The sequence below is a fragment of the Platalea leucorodia genome, assembly GCF_965183815.1.
Source record: "Platalea leucorodia genome assembly, chromosome: Z".
NCBI lineage: Eukaryota > Metazoa > Chordata > Aves > Pelecaniformes > Threskiornithidae > Platalea > Platalea leucorodia.
Window position 1 is genome coordinate 44972365 of NC_138858.1, and position 18369 is coordinate 44990733.

At 37.7% G+C, this 18369-nt stretch overlaps 1 protein-coding gene across 1 annotated transcript in view; it reads left to right on the plus strand.

Annotated features, from left to right (window-relative positions):
* The window catches only part of NTRK2 (neurotrophic receptor tyrosine kinase 2), a gene marked incomplete at both ends in the record, with an annotated part of 205460 nt that overhangs the window by 80318 nt on the left and 106773 nt on the right, over positions 1-18369 (plus strand). The window contains one exon of the mRNA XM_082335628.1: positions 3030-3101. Coding sequence (XP_082191754.1) covers positions 3030-3101 — 72 coding nt within the window. The remainder of the gene's footprint in view (positions 1-3029; positions 3102-18369) is intronic.

Sequence of the window (18369 nt, forward strand, 5' to 3'; positions counted from 1 at the left end):
TCAATAGCATCTTTCAGTTGCTCACAGTAATGAATGGGATATGCATAAACACACACATGTATGTATACTTAAAAATATATATAACATATATGTTAGGTATTACATCATCTAAAGTACACAAAAAGTGACACCTTTTTAGTTATTGCCTAGAGGTATTTCATGTTGTCTTGAATGAATTTGCAGTTTCTTTTCATGAATAGTTTGTAAATGTGCTGTTTTTGAGGAAGGCTCAAGAAAGATCCACTTGGATATGTAAAAAAAACTGGAGTTAGGAGCATGCTGTGGGAGCTTATTAATGATTCAGGATAGTTGGTTTCACTTTCCCCTCCTTCCTTTCACTAGGCGAAATCCGATCAATACTTTTTTTTCAAGGTCACAACTGCTGCTTGGTCTCTGTCCTTCTCACAACCCTTGCCCAACCATATGAGTGTTTTGGAGGATTTAATTACTAGTTTAATCGAGGTTGTCATCAATAACTCTTAGCGTAGTCAGGCTCAGAGGGAAAGCCGTATTATTACAGGAGAGGGCTCTGCCTTGATCCAAGTACAGGGGTGCTGTGCTTGTGAATGGCATCTTGTCAGTCATGAAAGGGGCTTTTCCCCTCCCTTCCTATCCCCAGTAATGCTGTGGTTGCATTATGGGCAGGAAAGCTGTGAAACAGTGGTATAGCATATCTCAGATACTTGATTTTGCAAGATTTGTAAAATAGAGTTGAGTTTGAGAAAATTAAGTTTCTGTCTTTGCAAGGGAAAGGATGTGTCCACTGCATGGGTGATACTTCTTAATGTGTTTTGGCAATTTGTTTTCCAGAACTGCAAGTGAAAGGTATATTTAAAGAAATATTAATAGTTTTTTGTGTACTTTTTTTGGTACATTTTTTTGGTACATTTTTTTCTTTTATTCAGAAGTTGGTTCAGTGTAGACTGAGTAAACTTGTTACATACTCAATAACTAACCTCACTTCTGAAGTTATATTGTAAATCCTAAGGGGAGTACCAGATTCAGTATTTTAATTGCAGGGAAGGAAACAATGTTCCTCTAATGGGGGTGGAAACCTTTGTCCATGTAAAATAGCTTTCCTGTTTTGAAGAATACTGTAAGCAGTCACTCACAAATACAGAATATCTTAGTATCTTAATATCTTTTGTTTAGAATCTTATTATTCTCTCAGCCAAGCATTTTCTTTCTGAATAGGCTACTAAAATACAGGTTTGATGCTCTGTCAAGAGGCAAACAAGGCTGCCTGTCCTTCCTTAAATTCTTCAGTTTTCACATAAGCAACATATTGCTGAACAGGGTCAGCTTTTTGAAATGTAGATTCTGTAGTTTAAAAGTGATATATAAGATTTGTTAATTTGAGTAGAATAAGCTGGATGTATTTGTAGGAGCTAAAAAAGTTTTTCCAGTATAATTTTTATGTTGCCTGAAAAATAAGAAATAGAATTTGTTATAAAAAGGCATCATCTCTTCCTTCTCCTGCTTTTTAGGAAAATCTGGACAGGGAAAAGGTCTGAAGTCATGACAGGATTTGGAATTATAATAATTTCAGGAGCGAGCTCCTGGAGATCAGCTTTATTGTAGAATATTATGAACACAGTTAATAATGGTGGTTGAACACAATGGATCCAAATTTGCTGTGGGTCGTAATCCCTAATCAGTCAAAGAATGTCCACAGCTCACTTTGCTCATTCTACTGACATCACATTTAATATGGCTCAAATCAGTTTTATATATATTCTATTGATTTTTTGCTGTTCATAAAATGCTAGTAATAGAAAATCTATTTCTATTGCTTTTTTTGTGTGGGACTAGTACCTTAATGTTAATATAATTTCCAAGGAAAAAGCTGTTCAGTGAGTCATGTGAAATATGTTGGAGAGAATTTGTATATATATATATATATATATATATATATATATATATATAAATGTGCAGCTACACAAATTTTCAAACAGTATAATTTAAGCAGATGATTTAAGTTGAGCCCTGCCATTTGGCTGGGGTGTGCTTTTATATGGTTTTTATTTTTAGACGTCTGTCCCTACATTGAATTTGTGATGTCTGTCCAGGTCTGCTGGCCACAGATCCATTGCCTTTGCATGCGCAGTTCATTTTTTCATGTTGCAAAGAATACTTAGCACTGATATCTGAAAACTCAGGACAGAGAGGCTAGAATTTGCACGTCTTTTGTTTATGTTCATTGTGATGCCCCATGCTGAACTATGTTGGACTAGAACAGGAGGAGATGTGGAAACCTGTTGTTTTGCTACATTGGTACCTCCTGCCTCACAGGAAGCAGTGAGGGAGCACCAAGGTCTGTGGCACAATGGATGGCAACTTGCAGAAGCTTTGGGCAATGCAAGTTGGCTAGAGGTTAATTTCAGTACTGGGAGTAAGGAGTAGGGCCAGGTGCTGAACAAGGTATTTTGATGTTAGGTCTTCTGAGGATTCTTTAATGCAGTGAATTACTGACTTGGCTGTTAATGAATTGGGGTTTTGTCTGTGTATGATCTCCAACAAAAGCAAAAGCCCCAGACAAAAACCATAAACCCTGAGAAAAAAAGTGCTTCATGCAGTGTGACTAAATATTGACCCTTGACTTCAGTGAGGGCTACATTAAGTTCATCTTCGCAGGCCAAGGGTGTACACCAAGAAGAATTTGGCCAGTGACTGAAGAATATCTCCTCACTGCTTATCATAAAGCATGATACTACAATATTTTCGTAAATATTTTTAGGCCATGCATATTTCTATAGGTCTAAACCACATGTACAAGCTGTGTCTTGTAGAGTCTAGTCCAAAAAATATCAGTTAATAGTGACAGCCCTCCTCATGGTACAGATCGTTAACTGTGAAAAATGTCAACTGGGAACAATCTAGAAGTAGCACAATGGATATCTTCTCTTCTGCAGAGTAAGATTGAAAATAAAGCAATTTCTGAAGAAATATAAATATAAAAAAAGAGTAGAAATGGCAATTGCAAACCAAACCCTTGACAATAGCATTAATGTTAATGCATTCCATTCCAGTTCATGGTGAAGTAAAAGGAGTTGGTCTGGTAGATCAAATATGGCTTTCATTGCAAGACTGCGACAATGAAGGTGAGATGATAAAGCTATTCAGACTCCTAACCTATAAAGAGCAAAGACTGTATTATTTTTAAATATACCTGGTGAATTTACAGAATTATTTATTAGAACAGATGTCATTATAAAATACTACATTTGTTTTCAGTTATATTTCCGGGATGTACCTATCCTATTATGTATATATACATGTATACATACATTTTTGGTGGAAAAAATATATACGCAGTCAAAATTGTGAATAATTGATGATGCATGTTAGGTTCCTTTATGAATCTGGGAAATTCTTTTTGTGTAAATGTCAGGGCTTTGAACAGGGCTTTAAAGGGATATTATTCTATTGAAATATTTGATAAATTGGGATGGACTAAATAACAGTGTGACACTATAACTTGCTGTCTTGTCTTGCTCATTACAAATACATTATGAAGCAGTTGGTAAGAAACCATTTGGTGTAAGCGAACTCAGCTATATACCTAGGGAAAAGTCCCAAATATCATGTTTAGACTAGTGCCTTTAGATGAGTGGGTTTTGATTTTTTGGTTTTTTAAGTTTGCTAACATGTTTTCAATCATCATCTTATTTTCCAGTCCAGACAAGAGTAAAATCACAAGAGCTCTCAAGTACCTGTTAATAAATTTTTCAGACAGAATGTCAAAAATTGCTTTCTGTTCCATCAATATTGATTCATGGCACCAAGCCTAAATAATTGGAACTGGCCCAATACCAGGCTTTTGTGTCCTACGTTAACAAAATTGGTACAATTATTTTGAAAATTATTTAACCAGTTGCAATCCTAGCACGCATTTCACGTAACTGACTCACCTCTTCCATTGTCCTTCAGGCAATCAGAAATAACTCAATTCTGTATTATCTGTTAAGTGGTCTCCCTGAAGAATAGGCACAGTGTGTGGTTTGCATGTAGTGTATAATTTCACTTGGTTCAGGGGCAAAGCACAGCAGTGTTTGAGGCTACCAGTATGCCATCAAAGCAAATGGGGCTAGGGTACATTCTCTGGCCCTTAGGGAAAGGCATAGATGATGCCCATACGTTTAAAACTCTCTTCTCCCTCATCCCTCAAATAAGGTAGCCTCATACATACTGTGTATTGCAAATAATTCCTGACCCATGCTCTCCTTTGAACCGTACTGGGACATTGTCTGGGAGAGTGCTATTTATCTTATATAGATTAAACAATTGTGGATAAAAAAGAAGATACACCCTTGCTAAAGCCTGGGCTCTGGCCTTTTTTTATTTACTGACACAAATGCACCCTGAGCCGCTTTGTCTTTGAAGTCTTCAGCTTAGTAGATGGGCCTGGAAGCAACTAGTCTTGCACATCTCATTTACCCTAAAGAGTTTTTGGCTTGTTAACTACTTTTTGGGCCTTGTTGTGTGTCTGTTCCACACCTAAATTCACATGATTACTCTGGTAGGGTGGAGTCATTCAAGCTCTAGTTGCAGCAACCTTGCTCCAAGTAAGCCTGTGCTTGTTTTCTGGGAGGAAGCTGGGGAGGTGGAGATGAGATGGGAACCCCATCTCACAAAAAGAAGGCAGGTGTAAGCCCTATTGCTGATTCTTTCTGCAGTGGCAGTAGCCCAAGTGGAGAGCACCACCTTGGCCAATGCTGGCAGCATCGTGGCCAAAGAATTGCTGGGTTCCAGGGACTCCTGACCTGTGATTGTTGCCGTCTGGGACCTGTTTGGTTTCTGGAGCCCAAAGGTAGTCAGTCATTCTGTTTGCCTGACCAAAGAAGAGCAAGGCGTATTGGTTTGGCTATTTATTGATTGAAAAGGCCAAGGGGATTTCACTATGAAGACTGAGGACTCTGGTTTTCTTAGACAGTGCCTTTAGGAGGAATTGTCACCAAGTAAACCATCTATCTGTCTTCTTTCAGAAGAAATATCTCTTATTTCAAATGCATTTCAAGCATTTTGTTAACCTTACTATGGCTACAAGACCATTCTTTCTGTAGAAAGAGGGAAATTGAGAAGGCACACCTCAGCAATGCTACAGGAATAACTGAGCAATAGCACCATTCCTTTCCTAGTTTTGTCCCTACAAAGTTACATGACGATAACAATGTTTGGGAGTGGTTTTCTTTGGTTGGATAACAGGACAGGAGCTTGTTCCACATGCACAGAGAGAGAAAGGGTATTTCTGTTGCTGTTCACACAGCTTGGAAAGTTATGTTCCTAGTGCATCAGTGGTAGCGGACAAATCAGATTTGAATAGGATATATAGCATGTATAGCATACTGTATGCCAGACATGGATGAGAAACCCAGCAGCTCCAGAAACACAGTTTCAAGTAAGAGAACAGTCTTAATCACTTACTTGCTAATAGCCTTCCCTGGCAGTTATGGAAATGAGCAACTAAACATGGTATCCATTATAGACTCATGTCTAATTTATTTCATGTTAATTAAGTTTATAATTACATGGTATCATTCAGTAAAATTGTTTACTTTCTCCTGTAAAGTCGCTGAGTCTTCAGATGGGGCTTTTTGGCTGTAATTTAGGTGCAATAAGCCTTTTAAATAGAGTATGTGTTTTGTTCTGTCAAAGAAGTGCTGTAAGAGGTAGCATTCATAAATACAAAGAGTGGGAGCTTTCCTTTTTCCCAGGACCATTTTCCTTCCCCATCCCTTGGTGTATCCTGTGAAGAGTGCTCCTTTGAATGGAGATCCATTTTGTGCCCATGTAAAACTGAGAACAGAGTGAAGCAAACGAAGGCCAGACTGGCGTAGGTGCACATTGTTTTCACTTTGGCTCCAAGCAGCTGTGATTCGGAAGACTCAAACTGCTTCATTTAGTACTGCGTTGTGCGGTATTTTTCCTTAAAAATATTCTCCATCTTCTGTGTTTGCAAGGAATCACAGGGACATTCACAGCCAAGCAGTGTCTTTGGTGTGATTCCAACTTACTGTACTATCCGGGGAGAAAGAAGAGTCCCTGGAGCCTTGGAAAAGGTGCAGGACCTGAATGTATATACTTCAAGCTGCCTACAAAATGTGTGCCAGGCTTTGAGATGGCTTTTCAGGAGTGTAAATCGAGACCGTGAGGTTCATGAGGAAACATCCCATGCCCCATCCTTCTCTTCCCTCAAAGCCCAGTGTGTTGCTGTGGAGGAGGACCGATGTAGATAAGGCTCAGTGGAAGGCAACTGTAAGATTGTCTCTTCCCTGTGCTGTGACATTAGGGTTTGTGGTAAGAGATAACTAGCAGGGCTTTGGTGATATTTTGTTTTTTTCCCTATGGGGCCTATGTCTTAATTTTCCTATCAGGAGAATTTGTGGAGTGAAATACTTAAGCCAAGATTTTATCAAAATGGGGCAGTGATCTCTGGCCCTGAGACCTTAAAGTCTGCACAGGATGGAGGAAGAAAAGATGCACAGAAACAATGTATTAGTGTTCATGAAGCAAAACAGTAACTGGTCTAACTGGGATTTGGCTCTTTACTGCTTGCTGTCAGTCCGTTATCCTGATCATTGACCATACACAGATCCATTTTTTTAAGGAGGATCATTAATTGCCACATGGAAGTGTTTGAATAGTAGTGACTGTAAAGGAAGGCAGTTGAGATTAATGAAGTAAAAAAAAAAAAGGAATTGTTTTACTGGAGGCACTCCGTGATTAGGATATGAATCTTGTAAGAAGTATTTACACTTTACAGACTCAAGGTAAAATGTCATACAAAGGAAGCTGGAGAATTGCTCAATAACAGCTATGAGGCCTATAATGATCAAAGGAGTTAATATTGTTGTAAGGCAACAGTAAGCAAAATAACCCCATTATAAATGAATATATATGATATAGTTCCATAACTTTTACTGTACTGAAATAAGCAACATTATTTCCCTAATTTGTATATAAAAACTGGCTTGCAAGTTCTTGTCAAAAGGCCATATATTGAAAATGTGTAATATCTATTGATCATTGGAATTATGCAAGCTAAAATGATGGTAGAGTTGGTTTCAATATTCAGGTAGAGACAGAATGGTTTCGAAGTTGACAGTGATTCTCTTTTTCAAAGGGGTAAGACATAATTATGCTGTGTCCTTCATGTGCTCTGATCTTCTTTCTTGTGGCTGTAAACTGACACTTGTCAAAGTGTATCTGCGTAGTAGCATTTCTGTATTTTACATGCATACCAATGAACGTATTAAACACAAATGCTAGGGATGTCATAAGGTAAACAGCCTTTCTTCTTAACAGCTTTGGCTTTTCAAGTACTTGCAGAAAGCTTTGAGAAAGCCTTCCTTGATATATTGATTGATCTCTCAGGCATACAGCGTTTCATGCAAATGAAGTGTAAAGTAACTTGCAGACATCCATGTTTTAAAATGTGTATGCAGATAGTAATTGCTACACCCTTTCCTATGAACTGGGTTTCTATTAATGTGCTTTTTCTGTAGTTCTGTGGGGAGCTGCTGTTACTGCAGAGTTCTCTTTCTGAGTCTGAACAGTTGTTATTCACACTCTCTATTTTTCATTTTAACCTGTCCCTGAATTAGAAGCTGTGCAAAATTTATGCACTGACTAGCTCTGAGCACTGGTGGTTTGAGCTTCAGGTTTTAATGTCCTTGACTCTCACTAATCAATAGCAAGCAAAACAACTACAGCATCAGCAGCAGTACTGTAAAAGGAAACGTCTCTTGGATATTGTGCTGGAAGACACGAGGGTAATGACTCTCCTTGAGAAAGATGCAGTATTTTCTCCTTAAGAGTGCTGAGCACAAATGTTTCATTTTCTGCTGCCTGCTTGGAAAATGAGCGCATCTTCCAGTGTATCATACCGGGAAATAAAATAAAAACTCCAAATCAGACTAAGGAAAAATAGATTAAGATATTACATGATCCTTTTGAGCAGTGTAGAGGACTGTTAGCCCAAAATATTTTTGGCCTCTAAAATGCTGAGTAGACAGGTCAAGGTTTACTATCTCTTGGTTCTAACTTATTTCACACTGAGAAAAGCTTTATAGGGTTCTATACTAAAGTACATGTAATTCTGTTTGACCCCCTTTCTCATTTTATGAACTTGCAGATCAATGAAACAAACCATTAAATAGATTGAATGCTGCCTCCAACACTAATGTTAATGGCTCCAATTTTATTAAGCCCATTTGGAAATCTCATACAGGTGGCAGCATCTGTAAAATGACAAACTATGTATCCTTATCTGTGGAGCATAAATTTAAACATTAGAGGAAAAGCTAGTGATAGTAGAAAATAAATTTTTCTATGCTACTACAGTATTTTGAAGAATTGTAAAGGAGAGCAAAAACTCTTAAGGTTTGGGTTACTATAAATAGTCCTGAAGTTAAAATGATATTGTATTGTGTACTGCCTTCCTGTTGTAAGCAACTGGAGCGCATAAGAGGGTCAAGACTCTTTATCTTGATGTACGACTTCACGGGATAGACTGTTTAATCTCTTCTGGTCCTAGTTTTTCCAATCACTGAGTAAATTCAGTTATTGGAGAATCTGATCTGGAAGGAGAGACTCATGTGAAATTCAGATCCAGAATTTTCTGGGAATCCCTGGCCTCTAATAAGTTAAGAGTGTGTCCTAGTCTTTGTGGTTTTAGGTCTTTGGTTTTCATTTGTTTGTCTTCTATCCAAGCTTTTATCTTTAGGTAAAACCAGTAATATTTATGTATATCATTAGAGCTCTTAATGATGTGAATGAAAAATACTGCCTTAGTGCCTCATGAGGTAAAAGTGATGTTTAGAAATAAAGAAGAAGTTATGTTAAATGTTTGTATTACTATGCTCTGAAACACAAGGCGGCATGGAGCCTGGTGCATGCAAAATCTGCAAAATCCTAAGAAAAGGTGTGGATTTCTTCAGACAACTTTATCTTCTGCTGCTGTGTAGGCATTGCTCTAATGAGGCAAGACATTATTCTTCTTTGTGCAATAAACATTCTTCAGAAACCTATCCAGGAGCCTCTCCTTGCTTTCCAATAAAAATGAGGTGACATTTTGTCCTCATTTTGCCACAGCATTAGCCAGCACTGCTCTTCGAAGCAGTGGCTCAGATCCAAAAAGCAAATAAAACGAGGAATGAATTGTTTCATTTAATTTTCTACTTGAAATCAGAAACTGACAAATTTGATAAGAATACCTTTTTGGGTAATGCAACTACATCTTCTCTTCTTTTTTCCTCCCTTCTACTCAGCAATTTGAGCTTTCTCCATATGAATCATTGTTCATTTAAAAAGACCAGAGAGACATGTCGCGTTATGCTCGATTTCCTCCAAGCTGGAAAAATTAAAAATGTAAATGGATTTTTGTTTCAAAATACTCTGTTTGGATCAAGGCCCCAGGTAACATTCTGCTTAGGATAAAACATATGTACTTGGTGAAGAGAGAAAGTGTAACGAGACTTAACATCACAGAAACTTTCCATTGCTCAGCACTTCTTTTGCTTGTGCTTTCCCTTGAATGCTTGGGTTTACATACATGATCTCCAAATTTATGCAACTCATGTAGAGACATATTTGGAGAGTGGGATGTGAGTATATGAAACTTTAGTTTTGAATTCAGTTAACTCATCACTGCAGGAAGCTTTTATTTACTCTGGTGGAGTGGTGGAGTTTAGGTTGGGGTTGTAATGACCGAGAAAGTTTGCCTGCAGACCTCCAATTTATGTACAAGTCATCAGAATATATTATTTCAAATCCTGTTGGAGTAAAGAGGATTTCAGAGAACTAAAATTTATCATCTCACTTGGTGAAAAAAGTTCAGAAGACGACCATGTTGTAACTTCCTGAGTGACTTAGGTGAAGGCTTGTAGGAAACATAGCCAGTGAGAAGAGGCATGATTGAGATTGTTTGGGACAGGTAGAAATTCAGCCCATGGATGTGTTACTATCCCCGTAACAGTGATGTTCCCAAATATGGCAACGCATTGGATGTTATGATGCCATTAACTGCTCAGTTCTGTGTTGTGTGCTGGTTAAAGGAGGAAAAAAATTGGCTTTTTTACATATAAAAAGGATCGTGTTTATGAAAGGCTCTTCTTTCAGAATGAGTTCAGTATGTATAAACATACAGCTTTTTTGCTATTATACTTTTTTTTTTTTTATGCTTTCTTCTCTAATGAATAGAAAAGCTAAACCCAATTGGTCTTAAAGGCATTTTATCCAGCTCCCAATGAGAGTAACCTCTTAGGAAGTTAGGGAACATCCAGTATCTGAGATACAGATATGCAAATCTCATGAGATAGTCAGCTGTGGTACTTCAGAAAGCTAATTGCAGGATTAAAAAAAAATCCTCACTGCTGGCTCAACTAGATCCATATTAAAAACATAATTCAAACTACACTTTATGTAGCACAGTCTCTTTGGGGGAGAGCAGTTAGACTTAAATTTCATGTCCACAAAATCATGTATTGCAAAGTCATTATAATGTTTGTTTTAAGACTAATAATGAATACAGCGCTCACTTCGAAACTCTCTGAATGAAGAGCTGATATTGGAAATAAAGTATCAGCGGGTTACATTTTAAACTACTTATTATTTTCTTTATTGTCTTGGACACATTAGCATCTGAGAGAGACAGATACATAATGTTCCCTTAAAGGATGAATGAAGTTCTGTCATTCCTTGTACAGGGAAGATGGATAGCTTTTTTTCTCTCTTCCACTTTTATTTTGAGTTTTTTATTTTTATTCTTCAGTGTACTTTCCTTTGCAAGTCTGAGTGGCAGCTTACATAACAGCAATGTTTTTTTAAAACTAATATTAAACTCAGGATCCAGTGCCCCAGCAGCAAGTCAAGCCAAAATCGGGCTTTGTCTCAACCTGCCTAACTGACTCCTTTCGAACTCTGAGAAGCCAGGTGAGAGGTTGGCAGTTAGGACATGAGAAATCATTCTCTAAATACCCACTGCCCATAATATTTTGCCTCTATTCGCTCAATGACTCCAAATAGTCAGAGAGCTAGTGTACAAATTAAATCCAGATTGCTTGCTGTTTAATGGGTTTGTAGCTTTTGCTGCTTTCCCTGGAACCATTTGTTTAAAGCACTTCAGTTTCTGCGTCTTTATATTTCAGTCTTTTTTCCTCGCTCCATTTTACCTGGCTCCTGTCAGAACCTTCCTATCCTCCCCCCCCCCCCCCCCCCATTATTCTGTATTCCTGTGTCCTTTTCTTTTCTACACACTTTACCTAGTTGCTTTACATGTTTCAGTGAATAAAGTCAATAGACTCTTCTTTTTTTTACCTTTTTCTTTTCTTTCTTCTTTTCTTTGGGCTCACTTCTGTTAACTGTTTTTTCCTTTAAAAGATGTATTTATTGTGATTAATTCTTGTGCCTTCAATAGGACTTGCAAGACTCCCTTGTGGACTTCTTGACTCCTGTAGACTGCTCAGGTGCTAGGTCTGAGTCTTCCTCCATACTGGTTGATTTAGACATCACTATTGACTACTAGAGTTACTAATGTACATGCAGATGCAACTAAGAATATAAGCAGATCTCTTGTCTACCTGTGTTTTGCATAGTACTGTACACTTAATAGTAGTTCATCAGTTAACAACTTCTGAAATGAAAATTCAGAGATGACTTTAAACACAGCAATGTGATTCACTGTGATTGCAGCAGATTAGGTAAGGAACAAACTAAAAGGCCAGAAAGCTTTCACTTGCAATGATTTACTTTAGTATTAAAAGTATGGTGTAAATGTGTGTTTTTACGTAAATATCTGTTCTTTGACTTGATGTCCAAGAATGTATGCAATCTTACAGATTTAAGAAAAAGTTCCACAGAGGAGGTCTGAATGGCCTAGGAAATTTGAAAGGAAGGTAGCAACCATGCAGTAGCTTTCCATTCTAGACTACTGAAATCCTGATGATATTTCTCTTTTTCTGTCTAACCTGTAACTTCCAAACATCCTTCAGAAAATTACTTAGGAGATTATGATTAACTACAATGACTCAGTAAAAATACTGCAGAAAGGCCTGGAAAAGCCTGCCTCCTTTGTACCATGTGCAGAAACAGATCCTCAGTCTTCCTCGAACTCTGTTAGATGGAGTTTGCGACATGCATATACAGTCATGAAGGTCAACATATTTTACAGCTGTGCATTTTTCTTGACATTACAGTAGGCTTTTAGGGCTGTGATGTTAATACACTATGTGACGAACTGAATTTTTAAGAATACAGTTTTGGTTTTGAATTCTCTCATTGAGGTATGGTAAAACTGTACTAATTCACTTTAAGATATTTTATGTATGTGAGAAGAGGCAGTAGAAGTAGCAAGGACTCAAATGATGTAAGCTTCAGTAAGAGCACAGATTCCAACAGTAATGTATTCCTTACAAGTTCTTAAGATACCCATCACTACATGTGGATATGACTGTAAGAAACTCATCTTTTCAATGTCAGTCTAGCCTAGAGCCTTCCTGTCCAGGTAAAACAGTCCCTGTGCAGAAGCCTAGCTGTTTTGAAATTGTGCTCACTTCAACTGATAGCTATATTTTTGTCTGTGAATTAGCCAGGTCCCTTTTTTTTTTCTTGATGTGATGCCTTACACTAAACCTTATCAATTGTTTCAGAGAAAAGGAATTTTGCCACACCCTTTTGGAAATGTGCGGTGGCCCAAAGCTAGCATGTTCAACTTCTGAATGTGCCATTACTTACTTTCAGGGTAGAAGTACTAAGAGCGCCTCAAGGTTAGAACAAGCAAGAAAATGCAATGTAAATGAATTAGTCATTGTTACTTAATTACTAACAGTCAAATTCAACTTCTCTTGAAACCGATAGCATAAGTCCCTACGTTATGCTATATATATATCGTATCAGTTTCACTGATAGCACAAGCATTTAGCACAAATCAAGATTTGGCTCTGAATTGTTGTTTAAAGTGCTGTGGAATATAGATAAGATTTCACTCTTTATAAACATTGAGAACTTACTAAGCAAGGTAAAAAAAAAACAAGGTAAAAAAGCAAGGTAAAAAACCAAAACCAAACAAACAAACTACTGATGAAGTTTACATTTGCAGGATAATAGTACAACTCTCACATGTTTTTTTTCAAATGTCATTAGAACAAGTAATGGTGACTGTCAACAGTGATGTACATAATAACTCAACTGCATCAGATAACAACAGACTGGGTAAGACAATGCTGTTCTAGGAAGTATTTATGCTGTAGAGTCAGATAGTCGGATTTCACACAGGGCCAAACATAGCCTTCTTTAAAATTTTCAGCCTTAGATGGTCAGGTAACGTTTGGGGGATAGGTGCACAGGGTTTCTCTTTCATCTCACAACAGAACATGACTGAGGGGTTTTTACTTGTGTTTCAATGTGCCATCATATTTAGATGTTGATTTTTAAGTTCCTGTTGATATTTAGAAACAATAAATTTTAAGATAACTAACTAGTATTTCCCCCAGCTCCACTTTTTTCTGCCATTAGAAAGTCATTTAATGACATTAAGGGCAGGAGCCTGTTTGGAGCAGGCAGAGATGATGATGTGCACAGATCTAAGGCGTGAAACAAAGCTGACAGAGGAACCTGGTGGTGTACGTACAGTAACTCTGTGGTATAGCGGGGTTCCCTTCACTTAGTTGGTGGACTAGACCAAAGACAGAGAACTTGATTGAGCACCCAGGCTTGTTCACCATAGGCCTTTGCGCAAAGCAGGACACCTGACTGAGGTTTTTCTGACCCATACATCGTGGGTTGGAGTGGGTTGGTCCCTGGTTGGAGAATTCTAGATTTATTGCATTACAGCTCAATACGAATATTTTGATATGTTGAAGACAAATGAGTAACACGCCTTATACATTTTTAATTAACAAATAAAATTGTTGGCCACAAGATAGAGCTAATGTTGTCATTTTCATAAATTCATGTGCAGTTTTTATTTAACATTTTATGTATGCTTTAAATGCATTTTATGTTTATGTGTTTGATTGTCAAGTATTCATTTGTGTTTGGACTTTTGTATTAATTTTTCTTTGACTTTTTTTTTAAAGCATGATTTCTCATATTTTATTTTGTTTCTTTTAGGTTTTGTTTTATTTCATAAGATCCCACTGGATGGGTAAATGAAATAAGGAAAAGATGAGAGAGGGGCTGTTGAGCTTGTGGAAGCTGTATGCTGCACACTAGGGAGTGGACAGTGTTCTTGCCCAGTGAAGTGCCACCTCCCTTGGACTTCTCTTTAGACATTGGTTGTGTTTGGAGAATGTAGAAGCACATTCAAATCAGTAGCTGTTTTTGCAAGAGCAGGGTGAAGCCAAGCCCTGAGGCAGCTATAAAACTCAAGAAAGTCCAGAAATAAGCTATCACACTATTTCCTATTTGCCTTGTCCTCACTGTGTCTTCCAAAATGATATTGAGATGAAATTACATGATATTGTTTCCTCTGTCAATTTTTTTCTGTTTGAACTTAACTGGAAAGATGATGTTTCTATAAATAATATTTATCAAAGGTGAACTGCAAAGTTGCTTTTATTTTATTGCATTAGTGGCTCTGCAAAACTTCCTACAAATGCTTAATTTGAGTGTGTGTGTAAACCCATTGATTTCAATGGGAATGCTCACATCCTTAAAGTTAAGTTCTTGTATATTTTCAGGATATGTCCTTAAATCCTGAAGCAGTAAATTGCAGAGCTGGCCCTGCAAATCTTATTTATTTATGTGGTTCCACTGACTTTACCAGGAAGTTGGAGATAATGAGCTATATACAGAAAGGTGGCAATACTGTTTATTAGTGCATTTGGGTATTGAAACCAGTGCCATCACTTACACATTCAGTTAGGTCGTGCTTATTCAATATAGTCCGTAAGTTTGGGCAAATGTACAAATCTTTAGTAGGCTGGAATGCTGATTCTGAGCCAAGAGCAAGACTAACAACACTACATGGTTGGTCCTTCAGAGTGTATACTTACAGGCCTATTTAACTGTTCATATTTAACTGTGAAGTATAATTCAGAGTATGCTTCAGTATACTTCAGAGGAGAGCCTACTCTCTTCTGAGAAGAGTTTACTATAACAAGGAAAGCTAAGCGAAGGCACAAGCATTTTGCAAGAGCAGGGACTGCATTTAGATACAGTGCTAGACATTCATTTTCATGCTATTTACCTATCAAATCCTGAGCATATTGCTTTATCTTTTCAGTTTAGGGAATCATTGTAAGAAAGATGAAGTTTCTGGTTTTTTAACTGAGAGTTAGCTACGAAGACTAGCAGCAGAAGACTGAGATAGATGCTTACATTTCTATGCATTTTGATTACATTTCCAAGCTATGTTTTGATTTTAATTCCTTACAATTATGTTTAGTAAAAAGAAGAGATGATATTGTTTTGTCTCTTCTGTATTTGCTTCTCATTGTTTTTGCTGTTTAATTTCAGCCATTTTCACTCTTCCATTGAAACAGTTGTCTTTTCTTTTGCTGCGGTCTTTTACAGCATACATCATCCTTCTCTTTCTACAATACTGTCTTGACTCCCTTGTTCTATCTCCATATACTTACTCGCTTTTTGCCTTTTAAGACTTAATCCTTTGACTTTTGTGTTCTCTTCAGTCTCGCATCCAAGTTCTTTATTCCTGCTGTGCTCAAATTTTGGAAATATGCTTATTAGTCAAGAAATACGTCCACATTTGCATTCTTCTAGGCCTATGTAGTGAGATATTTCCTTTCTGTTGCCACTGGTTAGGGAAGGGAAGTTGCAGTTGCTGAAGTGCTTTCTTCACTTCTCCAAAATCTGTCCCAAAGATGTGTTCTTCTCCCCACATTAAAGACGAGGGCAGAGCTGGAAGTCTGCTGATGACCTAGGAATCATGGTGTCTTTGTCGCCCTGCACATACTGTGGTGATTTCGGGAGGGATGGCAGCAATTAAGGATATCCATCATAGTTCCTGTCTGAAGTTAGACGTCAACAAGTGTTCTGCTGCTCCTCAGAAACAATATTAGGAATGTCTGCCTTTTTTCCTCCCTAAGTCTATTTGGACATGGTCTTATTTTAGAGACATACTAACTTTCTCTTCTGCTTACTGATTCTCTTAACTTCCTTTTAATTATTTTCTTCTCAGACTTCTTGCTTACCCACGAATCTCTCCTCCTGTTGAAATAATACCTGATGCCATTGAGCTGATTCTAAATCAATGGAGAATCATTTAGGTCAGCAATATTTGAGCTAAAGTCAGTGGAGTTACATCAAATGTAAGTTGGATCATGAGCAGAGCTTGACCCAGTAGCCCAGATTCCAGTCTGAAGTTTTGCTGGGACAAAGTCAGCATATTTCAGTTATGTATTCACAATTTATTGCCAGATAAATGAGGTGAGAATCTGAACCCTTTTCTTTTGGCAAGGAAAAGGCAAACTTGCAGAGCTGGAATTTGGCAGTTGATTTTTGAAATATTTAATTTTAAAAGGTAGTTCTTTCTAATTCATAGTATTTATATGCATAAATGTGCACAGTTATTGATTGGGGATTTTACGTAATTTTTTTGTAATTTATTTTGTAGCACTTTGCAGTTCATCTTTATGGTGTAGGAGTAGGCTTGACCTTCAAATATTTCAGCATGTACTGACGCAGTATTTTGGATTTTATGTAATCATGGAGGTAACTTTAATAAACCACAACTGATTTATCCACCAGTGAAATATATATTTTTATATATATATATATATTGTAGAATATCCTTCTTACATATTTTGTACTATATCTTTTATATTAGCCACTCAGTGCACTATTACTTGATGCAGGTATTCACAGAACCTTATGGATTGCAGCACGTGATTAGTTACTAATAATGTCTTAACACAGATGTTTAATGCTTGATGGAAAAAGCCTACGTGTTCCTAAAATGGTTTCTTTTCAGTATGTGGACAGAGCCTTTTAAAGCTAAGGGAGCTAAACTTTTAACATGGAAATTGTAGTACCCACTAGCTCCTGTCTTCCAGCTTGATTGTAAGTGACGTTGGTTGTAACTGTAGAGATTCTGATCTGCTCAAATGGTGTTGGTTTACAAAGGGCTCAGTTAATTACGAATTCTTGACCTCCTTAAAATAAAGTGAGACTCAAACTAAGAATCATGCAGGAACCATTAACATGGTAAAAGTTGCTGAATATCCAGGATTTGACATTAAAAAGCTTTTATATTGTTTCACTGAGCAATAAAAAAGGCTATGAAACGTCTAAAGGCAGAGTTGCTATTTTTTTTTTCACTGTGCCAGACATGTAACTAAAATAAAAGCATATTTCTAATGCTCTGCTAGAAGGGGTTTATTTATACTAGAATTTACTTTAAATTGACATTTAATATACTCAGAGAAGTACTGAGATAAGCTGTTGAGCAGTTTGATGGGCAGATTAGTTGGGGGACTGGAGAGGAAGCACTTCTGGGAGTGTTTTGTGTGAGGCAAGGCATTTCATCCGGTCTGTTAAATAAACCTGTTCGTCTTGAATTTGGTGGAAATTTGACCAGTGGCCAGATCTATGTTGCAAACAAGCACATTGTTCCCAGGCAGAGCCTGGGATCTATGTTGTGCTTGCTGCAGCTGCCTGCCATGCCAGGCAAGGTGGGGGTGCTCACGAAGGCTGTTCCTGCAGAAAGGTGTTTGGGGACCATGTTTTTTTTTGATGGGAGTCGTGGCATCTCACCGCCAGGGCAGACGGAGGCTGCTGTGACACATTTGCATAGCAATATGTGTGTGTCCGAGTACCCTAATGCAAGGCAATCCCCAGCCTTTCCACTGCCTTTGACTACCAGCTGGATTTCTCCCATGCAGCAGTGAAGAAAACCAGTCATTTCAGTGGGAGCAAGATCCTTGGGGGCAGCAGACAGTGCCAAGAAAACCTGTGGACAGCTAGCTGGAAACAATTCTACTTCAGACGGTTCTCACAGGAATTGTTCTTTCTTTTTTGACTGCCAGCAGAAGCACTAGAAATCTGTTTCTTTCCTAGGGTGCAGCCAATCCCTAAGCACAGTTTTTCAAAGATTAAAAAACTTAGGGAAATTTGCCATGTAGGAATGACCGGTGCACTTCCTACTGGCTCTTTACGCAACAGCATTCATACAAAGGTCCAGTTTCTCAGTCCCTTTACCGGGCCATCCATGATAAGTTGACAATTAATCATCAGCGTGAAGACCAGCACTTTGTTTGCAGTTGTTTGAATGCCTGAAAACTTGCAAATGGTTTGTAAAGTTGGAAGCCATTACCAGACAGTTAAAAAAATGCATCCTTTCTGACATCTTTTTAATTCAGCCCTCCTTTTCCAGTTACATATTTAACATTTAAAATAATGTGAAAGTTATTA